Below are 22356 nucleotides of genomic sequence, written 5' to 3'. Positions count from 1 at the left end.
GTGGGAGTAAACCTTTTATACTATTTAGAAGCGTTCAGGTGTCAACACGAGGCACATGAAGTACCTGTTCTACCCATGCTGGTTGTTCAATGCATTTATCTCAACTCCTTTCGGGGATGTTTTTTTTAATTGCGTGTAATCCAAATGACCCCGCTTGTAAATTTTGAAGTCATGCATGTGCATCTGTAAATTCTTGGTGCTAAGTATATAATTGCATGTAGTATACCGAGATGACGCACTAATATTCACGATCTATGAAAATGTCAAGAATTCTAAATATTATAAAATATACGTTTCTATTTTTCATGTATACATGTATCTGTATATGTAATGCTTTAAAGAATTTACCTATGAAATTTTCTTTTTATACGTGCATTGATGTGATTTACGATCATTTTCATGAGAAGTATACATCCAGTATTTGCACAAAAATGAACAAACATATGTATTCATATATACTCCACCTGATTATAAAGTAAGTACAATCCAAGGGAAAAATCCGAAATATACCGAATGAATAGACCATTTTGCGTTCACCGTGCGCTCACCGTTCACTTTGCGTTCTCCGTGCTTTCACCGTTCACCAAATTGCGTTCACCATTCGCTCTGCGTGCGTTCACCGTTCAAGTGGGAAAGTAGAACGTTTCAGGGACTACCAGTTTAATCAGGTCCTGACAGATTAGACCACATCTCTATACCAGTATAATCAGGTCCTGACAGGTCAGATCAAATCTTTATACCAGTATAATCAGGTCCCGACAGATCAGATCAAATCTTTATACAAAACAGTCAGGCCCTGACAGGTCAGATCACATCTTTATACCAGTATAATCAGGCCCTGACAGGTCAGATCACATCTTTATACCAGTATTTATACTCAATTTTAGAAAAGCTTTATTATTTTTGTTCTGTTTAGATAGTTCCTATGATTTTAAAATGACTCATGTTGTTTTTTATGTCAAATATCAAGGTCATTTAAAGGGGCATGGACACGGTCGAGCTGAAAATTTTATTTTTCCATTTTTGTTGTTTACAGTGCTTAAAGCTGTATGGTCCGAATTACAATATTTTTTCAATCTCATAAAAGCGCTATTAAATCATCACACGGATGTAGCTATGAGGCTGTATGACATATCATAAATTATTTCACATGTTTTAACCCAAATTATTTGATTTTAAATCGATGTTTACAAATAACCGCGTCACTCTGCCATTTCAATAGACAGTCACATGACCAGTTCAAACTTTCAGATCATCGGTGGTCTAAATATCTGTGTAAAGCTGTGTATTTTGTTACAACAGTACCATGCCACAAGTTTTAATAGAAATAAAAATATCAAATACCTCTTAGTAATTCGTTGTTTTACACTCTTTCAGTCTTAAAACTAGACAGTTGCGTATGAGTTAATACATCATGTTGGGATTCCCCTGATGCACGTGGGTCTATTTATAGACGTCTATTATGGGATGATTTATATATTTACTTTCTAAATAATATTCTCACTGCTTTCTTTTACATGCAGATGTTTTCAAGCATATGATTAAGGGAAAGTTAACTTTATATAGTAATTAATCTGCTTTAAAGTAATTATGTATACAAAAATAATACATGAACATCGGGTCATACAGCTTTAACTAAATAATGTATTTCTAATGGTCAACCAATATTTGAATATCAGTTTTTGAGTTACTAGTGAGATACAGCACTCGCAATTCTTTGTTATATGTAAACATTTAAACAAGGCTCATGATAGAAAATAGTGTGTCTAAAAGAAAATAAGTTGTACTAGAAACTATTAAATTATGTTGATTGTTATACCCCCCGAACGAAGTTCTGGGGGGTATATAGGAATCACTCTGTCTGTCGGTCCGTCTGTCTGTCTGTGCAGATTCGTGTCCGGGCCATAACTTCTTTGTTCTTTGACTTAGGCATACCATATTTGACACACAGGTAGATCACCATGAGACAATGTGTCGAGTACCTTCATGACCTCTATATGACCTTGACTATAAGGTCAAAATTAAAGGTTTTTTACAATGGATTCATGTCCGGGCCCTAACTTCTTTGTTCTTTGACATAGGCATACCATATTTGACACATGAGTGTATCACCATGAGACAATGTGTCATGTACCTTCATGACCTTCATATGACCTTGACCTCAAGGTCAAAATTAAAGGTTTTTACAATGGATTCGTGTCAGGGCCATGACTTCTTTGTTCTTTGACATAGACATACCATATTTGACACATGAGTGTATCACCATGAGACAATATGTCATGTACCTTCATATGACCTTGACCTCAAGGTCAAAATTAAAAGTTTTTTTACAATGGATTTGTGTCCGGGCCCTAACTTCTTTGTTCTTTGACATAGTCATACCATATTTGACACATGAGTGTATCACCATGAGACAATGTGTCATGTACCTTTATGACCTTCATATGACCTTGACCTCAAGGTAAAAATTAAAGGTTTTTACAATGGATTCGTGTCAGGGCCCAGTGTTTTCCCTAAGAACCGGCCGCCGGCCAAATTGACCATTTCAAACGATTTTCTGGCCGGTTCAAATTTAAAAAAATCAAAAAATAATATGTTGTCAATTTCAGTGATGTTGATTTACACGATCGATCTTTGCAAAGAATGTATGCGGTAGCAATTGGTTGGCTATAAATATCTTTCATATTTCTTCCTTGTTTATGTTTTTATCGAGAGCTTTTTGAAACGGCGATTTTGATGGGACGATATTTCAAACTCTCACCTTGCGCGTGAGAAGCACATGGCAGTGAAAAATAATGAAGCGTCGAACGAATACATTACATGATTTCTTCCGGTCAAAACATCGGAAAGTTGTGTATTTAACACCACTGTGACTAACTTGTCTGAGGTAAAAATGTTCAACCCTTTGGTATATATTTAAAAATGTAGGTTAAAAAGTGGCATATGAACAAGGGTCATTTTGCCCCCTGAAATGCCTCAGAATGCAGGATTTTGCGTCTAATTTGCCAAAATTTCATGGGAGAATCCCCCCATACCCCCCCTGGCCTGTTACAATTCTAAATGGGCCTGTTCAAATGAAATGAATGGAAAACACTGAGGTCCATGACTTCTTTGTTCTTTGACATAAGCATATCATATTTGACACATGAGTGTATCACCATGAGACGATGTGTCGAGTACCTTCATGACCTCTATATGACCTTGAACTTTGACCTCAAGATCAAAATTGATTATAGGGTTTTAACATAGTCATACCATAAGACATGCATTGGGTGTATCACCATGAGACTATGTGTCATGTACATCCATGACCTCTTTATGACCTTGACCTTTGATTTCAAGGTCAAAATTATAGGTTTATGCCATTCGTTGTTTTGTGTTCGGACTATATCTTCCATTTTCTTCTACAAAGGCATACCATATTTTTACACTCAGGAAAGAGGTAATTTATACCTATTAACAACACTCTTTGGGAGATTTGGGTAAGCGGGGGGTATTCTTAGTGAACATTGCTCATAGTACATCTTGTTCAGAATTAACTTGTAAATTGAAAAATCTGGTTTGAACAAACTTTTACCAGGGTTGGCAAAAAAGTGGTGAAAATGAGTATTGACCGGGCTGGTGGTCAATACTGGTTAAAACCAGTCAATACTGCATGGTTAATACTGGTCGATTGAAAATTATTTGGTCATTATAGTCTGTGTTATTTATTTTAAATGTTTAAGTGACCATTATGGTAAATTCTGTAATTCCTAACATGCACTATCAGTTTATAATATATACTTATAAGTCATAATATTACATAAATAATATGTACAAATGACTCTGTTAAATTGGGGAAGATGTAATAGTTTCTGTTCAAATTCCTTAGTTTAACAAGAACTACCTATAAGTATTAACATCAATCTTCATTTTAACTGTTGAATAAACATTTGAGGGGGTGGGTTGGTGATGTTTTCATAACAACAACAGGCACACTGGTCATATCTGGTCCCAGCCTATGTTTATTAAACACCTGTCAACTCTGCTTCCTGTGCTCAGGTAATGTCCAGGTACCTTTTATTATTAAATCTGTCCAGGTACATGTATTAAGAGGTCTGTCTCCAATCGTCAAGCTGTGTTATAGAACTGTAACACTCTGGTAGGTACTGAAGATATTTTGGTCAGTTTCAGCAAACCAAATATATTAAACTTATGAAATTACATTTGATTATCTAATGAAAAATATTAATCAACAATTGATCCAGATAATGAAAAGACTTAATTTATCTTTATCTTTGCAAGAAATGTACAAAAATAGGAAAATGGACAGTTTAAATCACTATTGACCACTTGGGGAGTATTGACCAGGACGGTTAAAACCACCGGTTTTAACCGCCCAACCCTGACTTTTACTGGTATATCTACCTTACATGCATAGGTAAACAAAAACAGGGCACGAGCTTTGTTTACATACATGTAACAAAGAATTGTGAGCTAGTATCTCCCATGTACCTCAACAACTGACATTCAAATTTTTGCTGACCATTGGAAATACCTTAATTAAGCATTTTGAACATTAAAAATGGAAAAATGAAAATTTCAGCTCAAATCATGTCCATGCCCCTTTAAAGCAATACTACAAGTAGCTCTAAATCTGAACATTTTATTTTTGCTGTAAAAGTCTGCAATTGTGATAGCTTTGTATTTAACTTTATCCACAATCTTGATAAAATTAAAACTAAATTGAATATTTTTTAGCCTCTAAGTAGATTTTTAAACACAAATATCAATAACAAAAGTTGATAATCAAAACCTCTTTTTTTTCGTCATTGAAACAGTGAAATAAAATTTAACCAAAAAAAATTTCAACACCAAAATGACAGCTGATATTGCTTTAAATGTGCTTTTATATTTTTTGGATATTTTTGCTCATCTTCCTGAATGTTTTTAACTGAGTTGACATTAGCTGTCTGTCCAGTATAAGAGAGGTCTTTATGCAAGTTTCTCAGAGTGTAATTAAAGGGGCATGGACACAAATGGAGCTGAAAATTTTCAAATTTTATTTTTCTATTTTTCGCCGAGTTGCAACGAAGTTGAACTCGGCTATGGGTTTGGTGATTCGGTTGGGCGTCAACAATTGGTTTCCGGATGATAACTCGAAAAGTTTACAATCTAATCAAATGAAACTTTGATATATTGTTGGGTACCAGGTAAGGAAGACCCCTATTAATTTTGGAGAAAAATGGTCAAAGGTCAGAGTCACAGTGACCGAAAATACAATGAAAATTTCAGAAAAATTGGGTTTCCGGATGATAACTTAGAAAGTTTAAATCTGAATCAAATTTTATTTTTTCATTTTTTGAGCACTGTTCCTTATGAACCTCTTGTTTTTACTCCTGGAATCTTAGATTTATTCCAAGCCGTTCATCACAAGACATTGATGTCAGCCATTATGCCATTATGAAAGAGATTGGAGAAAATGAAGAAAATGACCCAGACTGTTCTCCATCAAAGGCTCCCTATCAGAATCAGCTTAATAGTGTTCTGAACAAGGGGGACGATCCACAGGAGATAAAGATCCTGTCCTTCAACAACAAATGCCCAGCTGCCACAGGTATATACAGTGCATTCTCAATGAATAATTGTCAACCAACCCCTGTCACAGGTATATATAGTACATTCTCAATGAATGTCAACCAACCCCTGTCACAGGTATATATAGTACATTCTCAATGAATAATTGTGAACCATATGACCTTCTCCATTTACATAACTCCATTTACAAAATCTGAAATGTTTGATAGTTTTGATTTGGGTTTCTCACTGAAATACTTATTTTTTTGTTTAAAAATTTTCATGAAAATTCTTCACAGGGCATGACAACAGAATGAAAGTATTATACTCGTATAACAAAACAACACTCCCAAAGTCCTCAACACGCAACATTCCACAACAGCCGGATCGGATTTTGGATGCACCGGAACTTCTGGATGATTACTGTAAGATCTTCTGCTAGGTTAACCCCATCTCATGAAAATTAGATCCCTTTATCTGCTGGTCATTACTAGCTGCAGAAACTGTAGCCCTCTGTAGTCAGTCTGGTTTATCCCAGGTTTTTCTCTGAGAGCTATTGTTCTGCTGCTACTCATGATGAGGGAGCAGATGAGGTCTGATTTTATTTTAGGTAGATTGGGGTTTCGCAGTAATGTTCATAATAAGGGAGCAGATGAGATCTGATTTTATTTTAGGTAGATTGGGGTTTAGCAGTAATGTTCATAATAAGGGAGCAGATGAGGTCTGATTTTATTTAGGTAGATTGGGGTTTATCAGTAATGTTCATAATAAGGGAGCAGATGAGGTCTGATTTTATTTAGGTAGATTGGGGTTTAGCAGTAACATTAAGTATTTGGCCCATCCTTCTTTCTGTCTTTTTATAACCCCAAACGAAGTTCTGGGGGGTATATAGGAATCACTGTCTGTCTGTCTGTCTGCAGATTTGTGTCCGGGCCATAACTTCTTTGTTCTTTGACTTAGGCATACCATATTTGGCACACAGGTAGATCACCATGAGACGATGTGTCGAGTACCTTCATGACCTCTATATGACCTTGACTATAAGGTCAAAATTAAAGGTTTTTTACAATGGATTCGTGTCCGGGCCCTAACTTCTTTGTTCTTTGACATAGGCATATCATATTTGACACATGAGTGTATCACCTTGAGACGATGTGTCGAGTACCTTCATGACCTCTATATGACCTTGAACTTTGACCTCAAGGTCAAAATTGATTATAGGGTTTTGACATAGTCATACCATAAGACATGGGTGTATCACCATGAGACTATGTGTCATGTACATCCATGACCTCTTTATGACCTTGACCTTTGATTTCAAGGTCAAAATTATAGGTTTATGCCATGGATTTGTGTTCGGACTATATCTTCCATTTTCTTCTACAAAGGCATACCATATTTTTACACTCAGGGAAGAGGTAATTTATACCTATTAACAACACTCTTTGGGAGATTTGGGTAAGCGGGGGGTATTCTTAGTGAGCATTGCTCATAGTACATCTTGTTAATTAAGGTTGGTACAAGTGTTTTAAAATCACTGCAACTATTTAGTATACTTGAAAATGAAGACTTTATTTAATAAATAACTCTTTTGTTTCTGAGGATTTGATGTGTGGCAGTGCAAGTCTAAGATTTAATGTGTTTAAGCGGGTCTAAGATTTGATGTGTAGTATTTAATGCGGGTCTAAGATTTGATGTGTGGTAGTGCGGGTTTAAGATTTGATGTGTGGTAGTGCGGGTCTAAGATTTGATGTGTGGTAGTGCGGGTTTAAGATTTGATGGGTGGTAGTACGGGTCTAAGATTTGATGGGTGGTAGTGCGGGTTTAAGATTTGATGGGTGGTAGTACGGGTCTAAGATTTGATGGGTGGTAGTGCGGGTTTAAGATTTGATGGGTGGTAGTGCGGGATTAAGATTTGATGGGTGGTAGTGCGGGTCTAAGATTTGATGGGTGGTAGTGCGGGTTTAAGATTTGATGGGTGGTAGTGCGGGTCTAAGATTTGATGGGTGGTAGTGCGGGTCTAAGATTTGATGGGTGGTAGTGCGGGTCTAAGATTTGATGGGTGGTAGTGCGGGTCTAAGATTTGATGGGTGGTAGTGCGGGTCTAAGATTTGATGTGTGGTAGTGCGGGTCTAAGATTTGATGTGTGGTAGTGCGGGTCTAAGATTTGATGTGTGGTAGTGCGGGTCTAAGATTTGATGTGTTTAAGGTTGGTAGTGCGGGTCTAAAATTTGATGTGTGGTAGTTCGGGTCTAAGATTTGATGTGTGGTAGTGCGGGTCTAAGATTTGATGTGTGGTAGTGCGGGTTTAAGATTTGATGTGTGGTAGTGCGGGTCTAAGATTTGATGTGTGGTAGTGCGGGTCTAAGATTTGATGTGTTTAAGGTTGGTAGTGCGGGTCTAAGATTTGATGTGTGGTAGTTCGGGTCTAAGATTTGATGTGTGGTAGTGCGGGTCTAAGATTTGATGTGTGGTAGTGCGGGTTTAAGATTTGATGTGTGGTAGTGCGGGTCTAAGATTTGATGTGTGGTAGTGCGGGTTTAAGATTTGATGTGTGGTAGTGCGGGTCTAAGATTTGATGTGTGGTAGTGCGGGTCTAAGATTTGATGTGTGGTAGTGCGGGTTTAAGATTTGATGGGTGGTAGTGCGGGTCTAAGATTTGATGTGTGGTAGTGCGGGTCTAAGATTTGATGGGTGGTAGTGCGGGTCTAAGATTTGATGTGTGGTAGTGCGGGTCTAAGATTTGATGTGTGGTAGTGCGGGTCTAAGATTTGATGTGTGGTAGTGCGGGTCTAAGATTTGATGTGTTTAAGGTTGGTAGTGTGGGTCTAAGATTTGATGTGTGGTAGTTTGGGTCTAAGATTTGATGTGTGGTAGTGCGGGTCTAAGATTTGATGTGTGGTAGTGCGGGTTTAAGATTTGATGTGTGGTAGTGCGGGTCTAAGATTTGATGTGTGGTAGTGCGGGTCTAAGATTTGATGTGTTTAAGGTTGGTAGTGCGGGTCTAAGATTTGATGTGTGGTAGTTCGGGTCTAAGATTTGATGTGTGGTAGTGCGGGTCTAAGATTTGATGTGTGGTAGTGCGGGTTTAAGATTTGATGTGTGGTAGTGCGGGTCTAAGATTTGATGTGTGGTAGTGCAGGTTTAAGATTTGATGTGTGGTAGTTCGGGTCTAAGATTTGATGTGTGGTAGTGCGGGTCTAAGATTTGATGTGTGGTAGTGCGGGTTTAAGATTTGATGTGTGGTAGTGCGGGTTTAAGATTTGATGTGTGGTAGTGCGGGTCTAAGATTTGATGGGTGGTAGTGCGGGTCTAAGATTTGATGGGTGGTAGTGCGGGTCTAAGATTTGAGGGGTGGTAGTGCGGGTTTAAGATCTACTTAGATTTACAGACAGTACAGTCTTGTTTGTTATGTATCTTAAACACATAATATGGAATTCGACCTCGTTTGTTTGTTATGTATCTTAAACACATAATATGGAATTAGACCTCATTTGTTTATTATGTATCTTAAACACATAATATGGAATTCGACCTCGTTTGTTTGTTATGTATCTTAAACACATAATATGGAATTCGACCTCGTTTGTTTATTATGTATCTTAAACACATAATATGGAATTCGACCTCGTTTGTTTGTTATGTATCTTAAACACATAATATGGAATTCCACCTCGTTTGTTTGTTATGTATCTTAAACACATAATATGGAATTCCACATCGTTTGTTTGATAAATGCTTATCATCTGGTATAAATGATTTTCTGTCTGTTCGTGAAAGCTTTTATCTCCTGAAAGTGGAGTGGGACTTTGGAAGGGGGGGGGGGGGGGGGGGGGTCACTGACAGTAACAGGACTGAGTGGGTGCAAGGATTTATGATATCTTGTGCAATGCTATTATGAGTGCACAACAATTATAATTTGAAATGCCCTTAAAGGTTTTTATAACCCTGTCATAAGATGATTTGGGTATGTGTTGCCTTTTTTTGTCATTTGGTCATAATTCAGTTTCATTCATTATCTCTGTTACAGATGCACATATTCAGCTGAAATTTGGTGTGTAGATACATCATGATAGTTTTTGACAGAATTGTGCCACTTGGATTTTGGAAATTTTACACAATTTATAATATAGACAGTTTGAATTGAAATTCAGGATATAAATTTAGATAATACACTTGTTGCCTTATGGTTCCAGTCAGATAAGTTTTAGTAGATTTATGTCCCTTGCAGTTTGAAAATTTTAGATAATTCATTCACTCAGTCATCATGGAAATTTTGAATTAAAATTTGGTCCAGTCAGATAACTTAGTTGGGGGCCTTTGTGTCGCTCTGACACATCTAGTTTTGATGAACCTCTGGGAATCGAAAAACAACACTGGTATTTACATGCATGTTGTATCATTAATGGTTCTCTTTCATTGAATGAAAAAAAAAAACCCACTATACTTGTCTTTCAGATCTAAATCTCCTAGACTGGTCCACATCCAATATTTTAGCAGTGGCTTTAGGAACTGCAATCTACCTCTGGAATGCAACAACATGTACCATTCAACAACTGCTGAATATGCAGTCGGAGAATGATTATGTAACAGGGTTGTCCTGGACCCCTGAGGGAGGCATACTGGCAGTGGGGACCAACTCGGGAGCTGTACAGGTAAGTTTACAATCACAACACAATGATCTGTCATCAACTTTCTGAAAGAAATTATCTCAATTTTGATCCCACCTGACATTTCATTTCTAATTTATTGTTTTAAATATCATATTCTTAGGTTTCACTCTCAAAACTTAAAAATTTACATTTCTAAATTAATTTACTTAATTAAAAGTTAGTTGTATTTTTAAGATGAAATTGTCATCGATCTTGACTTATTTACATCACGTTATCAATACCTGACCTTTAACAGCTCTGGGATACAGAAGCTGAGAAACTGCTGCGAGTGATGACTGGACACGCGGCTCGTGTAGGAGCTTTATCTTGGAACTCGCATATTGTCAGCAGGTTTGTTTGTTCTAACAGAAGTGTGTTTATTCAGTTTTCATGTTTTTAAGTTTGGGATTTTTATGAATTATAGTGTAATTTTTCCCAAGAAAATCAACAATAATTCATATATTTCAATAAGGAACTATCGGAATGTGCTGGAACAACCAATTAGAATTGACATTCATACATCGCAGTTACGTGATAGTAAGTAATTGTAGGGCAAAGCTGACATTGACACAAATGGTGTTTTACTAACAGACAGTCCTTAAAGAGCCATACACAGTCCTACGATGACGATTCAAGTCACTATTGGTGCTTAGTACCTGGGTGTAAATTAGATGGAAGGGAAAATGCGCATTTAGACACATATCCTTGGATATATTGATTGATTGATGTTTTCGGCCACAATCAACAATTTTTCAGTTATATGGTGGCGCCCAGTTTTTATTGGTGGAAGAGAGAACCCAGATATAATGTACCTGGGAAGAGACCACCGACCTTCCGAAAGTAAACTGGGAAACTTTCTCACTTACCAGCACGAGCGGGATTCGAAACCGCGCCGAGCAGAGGTGAGAGGCTGTGTGATTTTGAGCGCAATGCTCTAACCACTACGCCACAGAGGCCCTTCCTTGGATATAATGCGTGAAGTTTTGCCGATATCCTCAAGATATTCCCTAGATTTGTTTCCCTCACTAACTCTCATAATATAATCAAATGCATTTTTCTATAAATGGTTGTAGTGATTGCTTTCATTGAAAGGTATCATTTCAATGCAGGAAATTGATAGCAATTGAAGAATTCCATGTTTCTTTACTTATAGTTGTTATTGTAATCTGGAATTGACATGCCCTACAAATTACATTCAATGTGCAATAAAAGTCAGTGCATCTGTATCTCAAAAGTCCCATATTGCATGATCATCAGCTATGTTGTAACCATATACCACATACAGTTACTAATTTTAAAAATGGTAATATCATGACTACAGTAATGAGTCACAGGTAAAAACAACACAAGCTAAGGAACAAGCTTACTCTTGTCATCTCCAGCTAAGGTATCATCCCCAACTAAGGTATCATCCCCAGCTAAGGTATCATCCCCTTTAGAGAAGAAATCTTTTTCAAATAAGGTCATTTTGTCTTGAGTGCTCATCAGTTCCCCTTGGGTGTCAACAGTCACCACCTGTTCTTTAACTTGATTAATATCTGATTTTGAAATACATAAATACTATTACTTTGTACAACTTCATTTTTATACGCCCATCTTTAGACGGGACGTATTATGGTACAGCGATGTCTGTACGTCCGTCCGTTCGGGGTTTTCTCTTAATAATTTCATTTCCCTTTCACATATCATGCTGAAACTTGCTGTGCAGCTTCTTTGTGGGTCACTCTGGATCATACTGCAATTTTGATCCATTTCGACCTTTTTTCCAGGAGTTTTGCCCCTTTATTTGGAAATAAATATTATATGGAGGGTACATAATTTGTCTGCCCTACTCCTCCCACAGTTTTCAAGTGAGAGCCTTCTTATTTTGTGGAGTGTTTGTATGGGTATTGAAAATGTGCATGTGGGATGGATTTTGATTTTCTACAATTTTTTATAAAATTACAGGTTGTTGAACTTAGTCTATTTAGAAATTAATATTCTATGAAGGGTACATAATTTGTCTGCCCAACTCCTCCCACAGTTTTCAAGTGAGGACCTTCTTATTTTGTGGAGTGTTTGTATAGGTACTGAAGATGTGCATCTGGTGAAGGATTTTGATTTTCTTCCATTTTTGAAAAAAATGCAGGTTGTTGAACGTGGTCCATTTTAAGGAAATCTCAATTTTTAAGCTAAGACCCTTTGTTCATATGAAAGTTTGTCACAGCCTCATGATGGCTGATACTACCTGAAGCAAAGTTATACAAATTATAGCACAAGAAAAACACCCTATGTAAGCATTTCACGGGCATATTATGTACCGTTTGCGGTACTCTTGTTGCCATTCTTCTCCAATCATAGCCAGGAATAAATTGTTAGCCATTTCTGTTGAACTTTTCAACCTTTCAAATTTTCTCTCAATCAATGTTTGACTTTGAGGACTTGGCATTTGTTACTTTCCCATGGTTTCTGTCAATGTTATATTTGCATCACTTTGTAAAAATGTAGTTAACCTTCCCTGGTTAGGTAAAAATTTTATTATTTTTTTCTGTGGCACCGCGTCGGGGATAAGTATTGACTACCCGCCGTAATGTCATATATCATTGTGTTTCATTGGTTAATGCATTGCAAATTGACCAAAAAAATGACTTTCAAATTCATGTCATTGAGAATATCTTGGTGTGTAGTATGTTCTTGAGCTCAGATTTCAAACACTACGCATTTCAAAATGAAACGTGTCCGTTGTGATACACATTTATTGAAATTATGCCTTCTGAACAACTTGAATGGATGATTTATGTGGGGTGCATATCAATTGTAATTGGTAGTTGTCTGTTGTTGTTCATCGTACTTTAACATATGAACATAATCTATTTCTTCTCTGAAAGTACATGACCGTTCGTGAAATTCGGTACAGAACATTTTTTGGGTAAGCGTTTTGTGTAAGCAGTCAAAACCTTAGAAAATGATGCAATCTCTAATGGAGTATAGACTATACTCCTCGTGTGTATTGTCATGATGAGCAAGGGTGTCCCTACCAAAATTGTCAAATTCATGGGTTCACTTGCTAAAGTTCACTTACTAAAATGAACTTTATGGTTCTTATAGTGAAAATGCATTATTTCTTTAAAAATCTTCTTTTAACTCTTGGACATTCAACAATGAAACAGCAGGTAATCTCATAAATACTATAAAGAATACAAAATTAAAAGTGGCAAACACGTATCCCTTGAAACACCAGAGGTGGGATCATATACGTATGAGGATTAAGCATCCCCTGTTGACACCTGCTATGAGCCCTCCATCGTGATCAGGTAAATGGAGTAATCTGTAGTAAAAAATTAGTATGTAAGAAATGGCCTAATCAGTATGTAAACGGTTGATATGAAACTCATTGGACAGTATTTGATGTAATGAGTTTTGTTTTGTAAATAGTGATGGGCAATCGGTTTAAGATGATAATCGTTTTGTAATAGGGAGAAGAAAACCAATCGATTTTCGATTAATAATTGTTTTTCTATGATATTTAAAAAATAATTTTTTCATTCAATATTATTTGTTTAAACCTTCTGCACCACCATGTATGTTACTTTCTCTATATGAATACTACTTAAATGAACAAAACCAGTCATTCATGCATTATTATTTTATCCAACAGCAAACTACTATAAAACTGGCACTAACCTTGGGACTTAAACAGATATTTTTTTTTTTAAAAATTGCACATGTAAAACTGCTGAACAAAAAAAAAGTTGCATGCTTTGTCTTACTTAACAGTGAAATTTGCACTATCTGGAACCGGCATGGTCTTTACTTGCGTTCACCATTCATGAACTAAAACACAAAACCAACTCCGTCCTTGTTATCCGCCATTTTTATTTCCGGTTTTTACAGCGACTTTCGATTATAAAATTTTATAAACGATAATCGGAAAGGGTAAACCAATTTTCAATAATAATTGATCATCGTCCCATCACTAGTAAATTAGATCATAGTGTTAATAAGAAGGGCAGTTTTTATCAAAAATTGTGAAATTCATGACCCCGGGATCAGGGGTTATGGGAATATGGTGGGATGTATGGCTCGCAAAGTGAAAATGCATTTTCTTTGAAAATCTTCTTGATGCTTGGACATCAAAACAACTAAGCTGTGTACATGATAATAGTGAAGACAAGCTTCTGTGTACATGATAATAGTGAAGACGAGCTTCTGCTGTGTACATGATAATAGTGAAGACAAGCTTCTGTGTACATGATAATAGTGAAGACAAGCTTCTGTGTACATGATAATAGTGAAGACGAGCTTCTGCTGTGTACATGGTAATAGTGAAGACAAGCTTCTGCTGTGTACATGGTAATAGTGAAGACAAGCTTCTGTGTACATGATAATAGTGAAGACAAGCTTCTGTGTACATGATAATAGTGAAGACGAGCTTCTGCTGTGTACATGATAATAGTGAAGACAAGCTTCTGCTGTGTACATGGTAATAGTGAAGACAAGCTTCTGTGTACATGATAATAGTGAAGACAAGCTTCTGCTGTGTACATGGTAATAGTGAAGACAAGCTTCTGCTGTGTACATGGTAATAGTGAAGACGAGCTTCTGCTGTGTACATGATAATAGTGAAGACAAGCTTCTGCTGTGTACATGATAATAGTGAAGACGAGCTTCTGCTGTGTACATGATAATAGTGAAGACGAGCTTCTGCTGTGAAATTCATGGTCCTTGGGTCAGGGAATCTGGTGTCAAAACCTTAAAAATTATGCAATCTTTAAAAATCATCTTTACTTAATGACATCTAGTAAGAAAACTACTAGTCCCATAAATAAGTTCTTAAAAATTGGGCAGGACTGCATTACTTGTCATCTGGGTGACCTTCCAGATTACGGGGGGCCTCAAGGAAAATTTTTACTCACACAAGGCAACAGAAGCAACATTCCTGGTGATGTGCAGTACTTGTTTAATCTTGTATAATTGGTTTGATGATGCTGATAAGGAGAATGTCGGCAAAGAAACATATGATTGTAAACTTGGGAATGATTGGACTTTTGGTTTGTAATTTAGTGGATCTCGATCTGGAGCCATCCATCATCATGATGTTCGTGTTCCTGATCACCATGTTGGATCTTTAGTCGGACACACCCAGGAAATTTGTGGTTTAACTTGGTCACCTGACGGCCGTCGATTGGCAAGTGGCGGCAATGATAATGTGGTCAATGTATGGGACACCACATTGGCACTGGAAGGTGTTGCACCTATTCAAATATTTACTCACCATCTTGCAGCTGTAAAGGTATATCACTTATCAAATTATGTCATATTTAGTATACCTTTAGAAGGTTTGGTTTTTATGTCACTGCCTTGAAATGGCTAGAGCATATAGTATTACCCTTTTCTGTCATTCCATTATAATTCAGTTTCTGTTCATGATCTCTGCTACAGATGCACATATTCAACTGAAATTTGGTATATATAGATCATGAAAATCCAGGTTTAGTTCTTATCTTGGTTCTTGTTGAATTATTTTTGTCCCTTGGACTTAGAAAATTTCCAAGAATTCAGTTTCCATTCATTATCTCCGTCATGCATGGACATTTTAATATTGAAATTCAGGATACGCCACTAGAATACACATAATTTGGGTCAAAGTATTTTATGCAGAGTTATGCCCCTTGGACTTGAAATTTGGGGTATAGATACATCCTGAAAATATGCAGGTGAAGTTTGTATTTGGATTTTGGTCGAATAATATTTGGTAGAGTTGGGCCATTTGGACTTTTAAAAACTTTAAAACAGCTCAGTTTCCGGTCATTTTTTTCAGTCATACATGGACATAATGTCATTTTGAATTGAAATTTGGGGTATAGATATATCGCGAGAATACACAGGTGAAGTACTGATATGGGTCAGGTTGGATAACTTTTGATATGGGTCATGGTTGGATAACTTTTGATATGGGTCATGATTGGATAACTTTTGATATGGGTCATGGTTGAATAACTTTCGGCAGACTTGTGGTATTCGTGATACTCAGACACTTCTAGTTTATACAATCTCAAGGTTTGGTGGGGTTTTTTGATAAACTTGAAAAAAGATTAAAGTAGACCTATACTCGGCCTACGTCACAATCAAATGTAAATGCGGAACCACGCTTCCGTTTTCCGAAATGTGATACTTTAACGATATCCATTTGATTTTTACATGGCAATGCGAGATATGAATATCCTATATCAATTCCTTCCTGGGTGTTCTTATCTTCTTATCAGTCAAATCTTAAGTTGAGATTTTGTGGTGGGTTTTTTTTTAAAGGGGGGAGATAGAGATGATTATAGCTTTAGAAAAAAATCGGTTGAAGAACAGACAACATTTTGGTGGATGAGGGTGTGTCAATTACATTGTACATGTCCGTGAGGCATTCAGTGTACACTGACTATTTATGTATGTAAAAGTTTTACTATGATCCAAATGTTCAACATATGGAATTGCGGGACATCAGAAAGTGGTGGGGGGGTCAGACCAATTCAGATTTCCACGAGCATCATGATAATATTTCATTTATGAGGATCCGGGTTAGAATAGGTTCCAAATTATCATCAACAAATACATGGTACGCTGTGTAAAAAAGAAAAGTTCACATTTCGCTGATCCAGTGACCACAGATATCGTAGTTGTGTTCGCTGCTACAATGTTACTGATATTGACACAAACTTCAAAGATCAGCTGCAAATAATTTGTTTTATTTCACCGACCGTCATGAATTTGTCATTTTTTCCTCATCCTCTCCTTTTTCAAAATTATTGGGGCGGCATCTATTAGTTCCTTATTGAGATTGCATCTACTTAGACCGGTGTAAGTGGTGTACATGTAACATGTATAACATGCATTCATTTTAAGTACATGTAAATGATTTCATGACCTGTAAAGATTCATATAAAACTTTGTCTCAGGACATAAGATATATCACACATTACACGTATACATTAATCATATAAGCAAAATCATCGAAATTCAGTTTGTTACTTTCGTTTTACATTTACATTGTGCAAAGCCTCTCTAGAATTTTTTTTCAGATAAAATGTAAAATTTAATTGTAAACCACATGTATCTTATAATAGTTATAGTTTAGCATAGTTCAAATTATTATTCAAGGTTGTAAATATGCTCAAACTTCACATGTCTTACGAAATTATGATAATGTATAATTTTTCAAGATTTTAAGGGTGGGGTGTACTTGTAGAGCTGATAGCTTCTAAAATAATATGTCAACATATGATTTTTTTGCTCAAATCCTTATTCTAAGATAATAATCTGTAAATCAAAAACAATTTACTCAAGGTTTAGTCCATCAAATTTAGGGAAAAGACCGATATTGATGTCAAATGGTATCTCCTACAGTATTTCCTTTCACATGTTTGGGCTCATAAAGTATACATTGTGAAAATATTTATTCCAATTTATTAGAATAAATGATTACATACCATTAGATAAAGGGTATATAGTCTATGTTGCTTATTACAGCCCATTTGTTTGGGAAAATAATACATGTAATTAATAAGAAAAGTGCATTTTCCTTAATGTTGATGGGGTGCTTACTTTTGAGAAGCAATAACAACGAAAATAGCATGTCAACATATATATTTTGCAATGTCTATCTATTACTGGAATGTATATTTATCTTGTAAAGGCAATTTTTTCATGATTGAGTCCATTTAAGGCCGAGTATAGATCTACCTTAACTGGTAGTTCGTTTTTGGGGGGATTTTTTTCTCAAAGAAAGAATAGTTTTGTTTACAAAAGTTGGATGTATGTCGTGTGGAAGTCATGGATCTTCTGGTATAGTGTTCAATATTCAATTTGTGTATGGTCTTTGAAATATGACATGTAATGCTAATTTATATTGATTAGGCTTTAGCTTGGTGTCCATGTAATGTAATAGTTTAATTTGTTTTAGCCTGGAGTCCATGTAATAAATGCTCATTTATATTGACTAGGCTTTAACTTGGTGACCATGTAATAAATGTAATGTTAATTTCTATTGGCTAGGCTTTAGCTTGGTGTCCATGGAACCCAGTTATACTAGCCTCAGGCGGAGGAACTGCAGACAGACACATTCGACTGTGGAACATTTCCAATGGGGCATGTGTTAATGCCATAGACACAAACTCACAGGTAATATCCAAGGGAAATTAAGCCAGGTTAAGTTATTTCTCAGCAAATAAGATGATTATAAGTTTAATTCTAAAATGTGACCTGAAATCATGTTGTTTGTATGGATGTGGATTGTTTCTTTAAGGTTTTAGCTGTAATTTTAAAACATATTGAGAAGGCCATAAAAAATTAATTTTCTGGTTCTCAGGCGTGTTCCCAATATTTGATGAGGGAGAGAGGCATTTTATTGTGGGGAAAAAAATGATGAGGGAGGTTGCTTTTTTGGTGGGATTTTTTACCTGATGACAAACATATATATCAATGTTTGTATGAAGTAATAGCTCACTGATGACAAACATATATATCAATGTTTGTATGAAGTAATAGCTCACTGATGACAAACATATATATCAATGTTTGTATGAAGTAATAGCTCACTGATGATTTTTTGCTCATTTCTCCATTGTTTTATGCTACATGCTACATTGTGGTGGGTTTTTTTTGTCTGTATTAAACAAGTTTTCATCAGAAACACAGTAGAAATAAATTTGGAAAACGCCCATTACTGATATACAACATGACTGGCAAGTCGGATTTCTTTGCAAAAAATCTTATCCAGTAAAGATGATATCCTTGGTGTCATCTGGCTTGAGTTTTTGCAACTTGCTTCCAAAATAGATAGAGACTCAAAAGCTGCAATTTATTGTTGCCAAATAGATTTCTGATATGATGCACGTGTTTGAAAACCCAATGACAATATTCCTTGAAAGAACAATGGTACATGTAGAACCTACCCGTCACCTTATTTTGAAACGTTTGCTGCCATCTTGACCATACATGTATGTAACTTAGATATACACAAATGCTTATCTGGTAACGTTGTATTGATCTTGTCTTTCAAACGTTTCTCAGACTAAGCATAAAAAATTCTAATCCAAAATGAGATTTTTTCCGGAATAATACAACACCACATTGGGATTTTTTTATGGCAATGGAATAAGTTATACGACATCTTTTCAACAAATGCGAGCAGGCCCGAGAACCAGGTAATTAATTTTTTATGTTCTGAATAACATTTTTCATTTTCTTAAATGTTTATTGATTGATTGTATCTTGTTTAACGTCCCTCTCAAGAATTTTTCTCTCATATGGAGATGTCACCAAGACTGGTGAAGGGCTTCAAATTTAGGCCTATACTATAGAATAAATTATGAGCCATTGAGAAGTGAGGGTTCTTGAGCGTGCCACACCTACTGTGACACTGAACATTCGTTTTTAAGATCATCTCCAAGGACCCGTGACATTCACACCTGATGCCAAGCGTTTGGTAATGGAACTGTCACTACCTGTTTTAGCGTCTTAGGTCTGTTGCGGCCGGGATTTGAACCCCGGCCTTCCGCATGCGGGGTGAACGCTCTACTTCTAGACTACCGCTACAGGTTTTTTTAAATTTAAAAATTAGAACATCTATATGAGGTGTAGGCCTATTAGATATTTATATCATGCATCAAATCACAGTAAAATTTGGATTTTGAAATCTCTTATTTGCAAACAAACTTTTATTATTATTCTGGGGAAAAAACCTTTTTTAAAAATTATATAAAATAATTGAAGCCTGTACCACTCTTTCGATAGTGAAATCAAACTCCATGTGGGAAACTTTAACAGGGCATTGAATAAACGTTTGGTGTAGCAAGTTCACCTTAAAAACATTTTGCTGTTGTAGCTGTTCAACTCAAATGACTTTATTAGAAGTTAAATTCTCAGCTGACACAAAGCTTTTTACTTTGCAATGAAATACAAGGTAGAAAATATTGACGGTTTTTCTCAAACATTTTTAATACTGAAATTTCAAGTTATCTACCTTTAATAAATAGATATAAATGAACAATAGGGTGCCTGAAAATGTAACGATCTGATTTTGTCTATCCTTGTCTACCTTAGTTATCATTGACAGGTGTGTTCAATACTCTGGTCCACTGACCATAAAGAAATGATCTCAGGCCATGGCTATTCACAGAACCAGCTGACCATTTGGAAATACCCTCAGATGAACAGAATTGCAGAGCTAACAGGTTCATGTTTTTTTGCTACATAACCGATTCTGGAATATTTGGAGTTTTCCTTCACATGTAGTACACATACTGGAGTCTCATTGATTGTACATACTGGAGTCTCATTCACTGTACACACTGACCTGTTTTTATTAGCACTTCTGAGCCGAAGGCTCAAATAGCTAATCATATGGCCATATGTCTGGTGTGCGTTAACTTTTTGGAGAAAGGGCTATATCTCAAGAACCCCTTGGTCCATTTTTGTCAAATTTGTCACAGGGTATCCTTGGCCCAAGGGCTTTCATTTTTACTACAACTACAGTTGTGACCCTTTAATAAGGGGAGATAATTGGGAAAATGCAAACAAAAGTATTGGTTGCTAAAATATCTTCTTCTCAAGAACCACTGGGCAAATTATCACCAAACTTATGCATAAAGATGAAGATAGGTTGTAGATAAAAAATTGTTCAAGGCATCATCCTGGGTCAAAGGGTGTGGTCTCAAGGTCACTTCAAAGTTGACCTTAAATTTTGTTTTGTTAAAACTTTGATATTTTGCTTAGTATAAGGACTAGGATCATCAAATTTTGTCACTTGATGCATCTTAGGACCTAATATCATCTTGTCTCAAAAGTAGGTCATGGTGACCTACTTTTTGAATTTCGCAGGTAATTATTATTAAATTGATTTTGATTTCTATCTTGGACACTTTTGAGCCTATGATCATCAAAAGTTGTCAGTTGATGGATCATGGGACCTTGAAGTGCTTCATGTAAAAAGTATGTCACCATGACCTACTGTCTGAATTTTATGGCTAATCATTTATGAATACATTTTAGGTTGTTATTTCAGATACCGAAAGGTTTAGAATCATCAAACCTTGTAAGTTGATGCGTCTAGAGGCCTCAAAACATATTTATAAAAAAAGTAGGTCACAGTGACCTACTTTTTGAATTTAACAGACATTCAAATTTTACATTTTCAATTTTAGATGCATATTTTGAACACTATGAAAGCTAGGATCATCAAACTTTGTCAGTTGATGCATCTTGAGTCTTCATAGTTTGTTGACCAAAAAGTAGGTCACCATGACCTACTTTTGGAATTCGACGGCTATATTTTAATATTTCAGATACTATTTGTCTTACAATTATCAACCTTTGTCAGTTGATGCATGTTGAGTCTTCAGAGTGTGTTGACTAAAAAGTAGGTCACTGCGACATATTTTTGGATTTTGACGGCTATATTTGAATATTTCAGATACTATTTGACTTACAATCATCAAACTTTGTCAGTTGATGGTTCTTGAGTCTTCAGAGTGTTGACCAAATAGTAGGTCACTACTTTTGGGATTTGACATTTATATCTGAATATTTCAGATACTATTTGACTTCAATTATCAAACTTTGTTAATTGATGCATCTTGAGTCTTTGGAGTGTGTCGACCAAAAAGTAGGTCACTGTGGCCTCGTTTTGGAATTTGACGGCTATATTTGAATACTATTTGACTTGTCAGTTGATGCATCTTGAGTCTTCAGTGTGTCAACCAAAAGTAGGTCACCGTGACCTACTTTTGGACAGTTACATTTAAATTTTCAGGTACTATTTGACTTAACATCATCAAACTTTGTTAATTGATGAATCTTAGTTAGTGAGAATTTTTGTCTGTTCTACAATGTATCAGAAGAGCGATTCTAGGCCCATGGGCCTCTTGTATTCCTATGAAGCAGAATTTATTCAAAAACCTACGTGAGAAGAAAAAATCTCTTGCTGTGGCCTTCAATTCGACATTTAGATATATCGACGATATATTATCTAATATGTTTACGATGTGACCGTTGAGACGAGCGAAGACCCATACCATCTTACAACACGACTTGAGGCAATTCGTTTAATGTGGGAAATGTAACACGGTTGATGTAAACAGTGCATTGTGACGTCATCATTAGCTGCGATTGTTTTTCTTTT

General features: G+C 36.0%; 1 protein-coding gene across 2 annotated transcripts in view; it reads left to right on the top strand.

The window, feature by feature from the left end:
- Positions 1-22356, top strand: part of LOC125658386 (cell division cycle protein 20 homolog) — a 39422-nt gene that overhangs the window by 15331 nt on the left and 1735 nt on the right. For both annotated transcript variants that reach the window (XM_056149629.1, XM_056149630.1), the window contains 7 exons: positions 5391-5596; positions 5856-5981; positions 10015-10211; positions 10465-10559; positions 15252-15480; positions 18231-18356; positions 20293-20410. In XM_056149629.1, coding sequence (XP_056005604.1) covers positions 5391-5596; positions 5856-5981; positions 10015-10211; positions 10465-10559; positions 15252-15480; positions 18231-18356; positions 20293-20410 — 1097 coding nt within the window. The remainder of the gene's footprint in view (positions 1-5390; positions 5597-5855; positions 5982-10014; positions 10212-10464; positions 10560-15251; positions 15481-18230; positions 18357-20292; positions 20411-22356) is intronic.

The sequence above is a fragment of the Ostrea edulis genome, chromosome 9 (genome assembly GCF_947568905.1).
Source record: "Ostrea edulis chromosome 9, xbOstEdul1.1, whole genome shotgun sequence".
Classification (NCBI taxonomy): Eukaryota; Metazoa; Mollusca; class Bivalvia; order Ostreida; family Ostreidae; genus Ostrea; species Ostrea edulis.
Note: the sequence above shows the minus strand (reverse complement) of the source record. Positions and strands in the feature narration are given on the sequence as shown.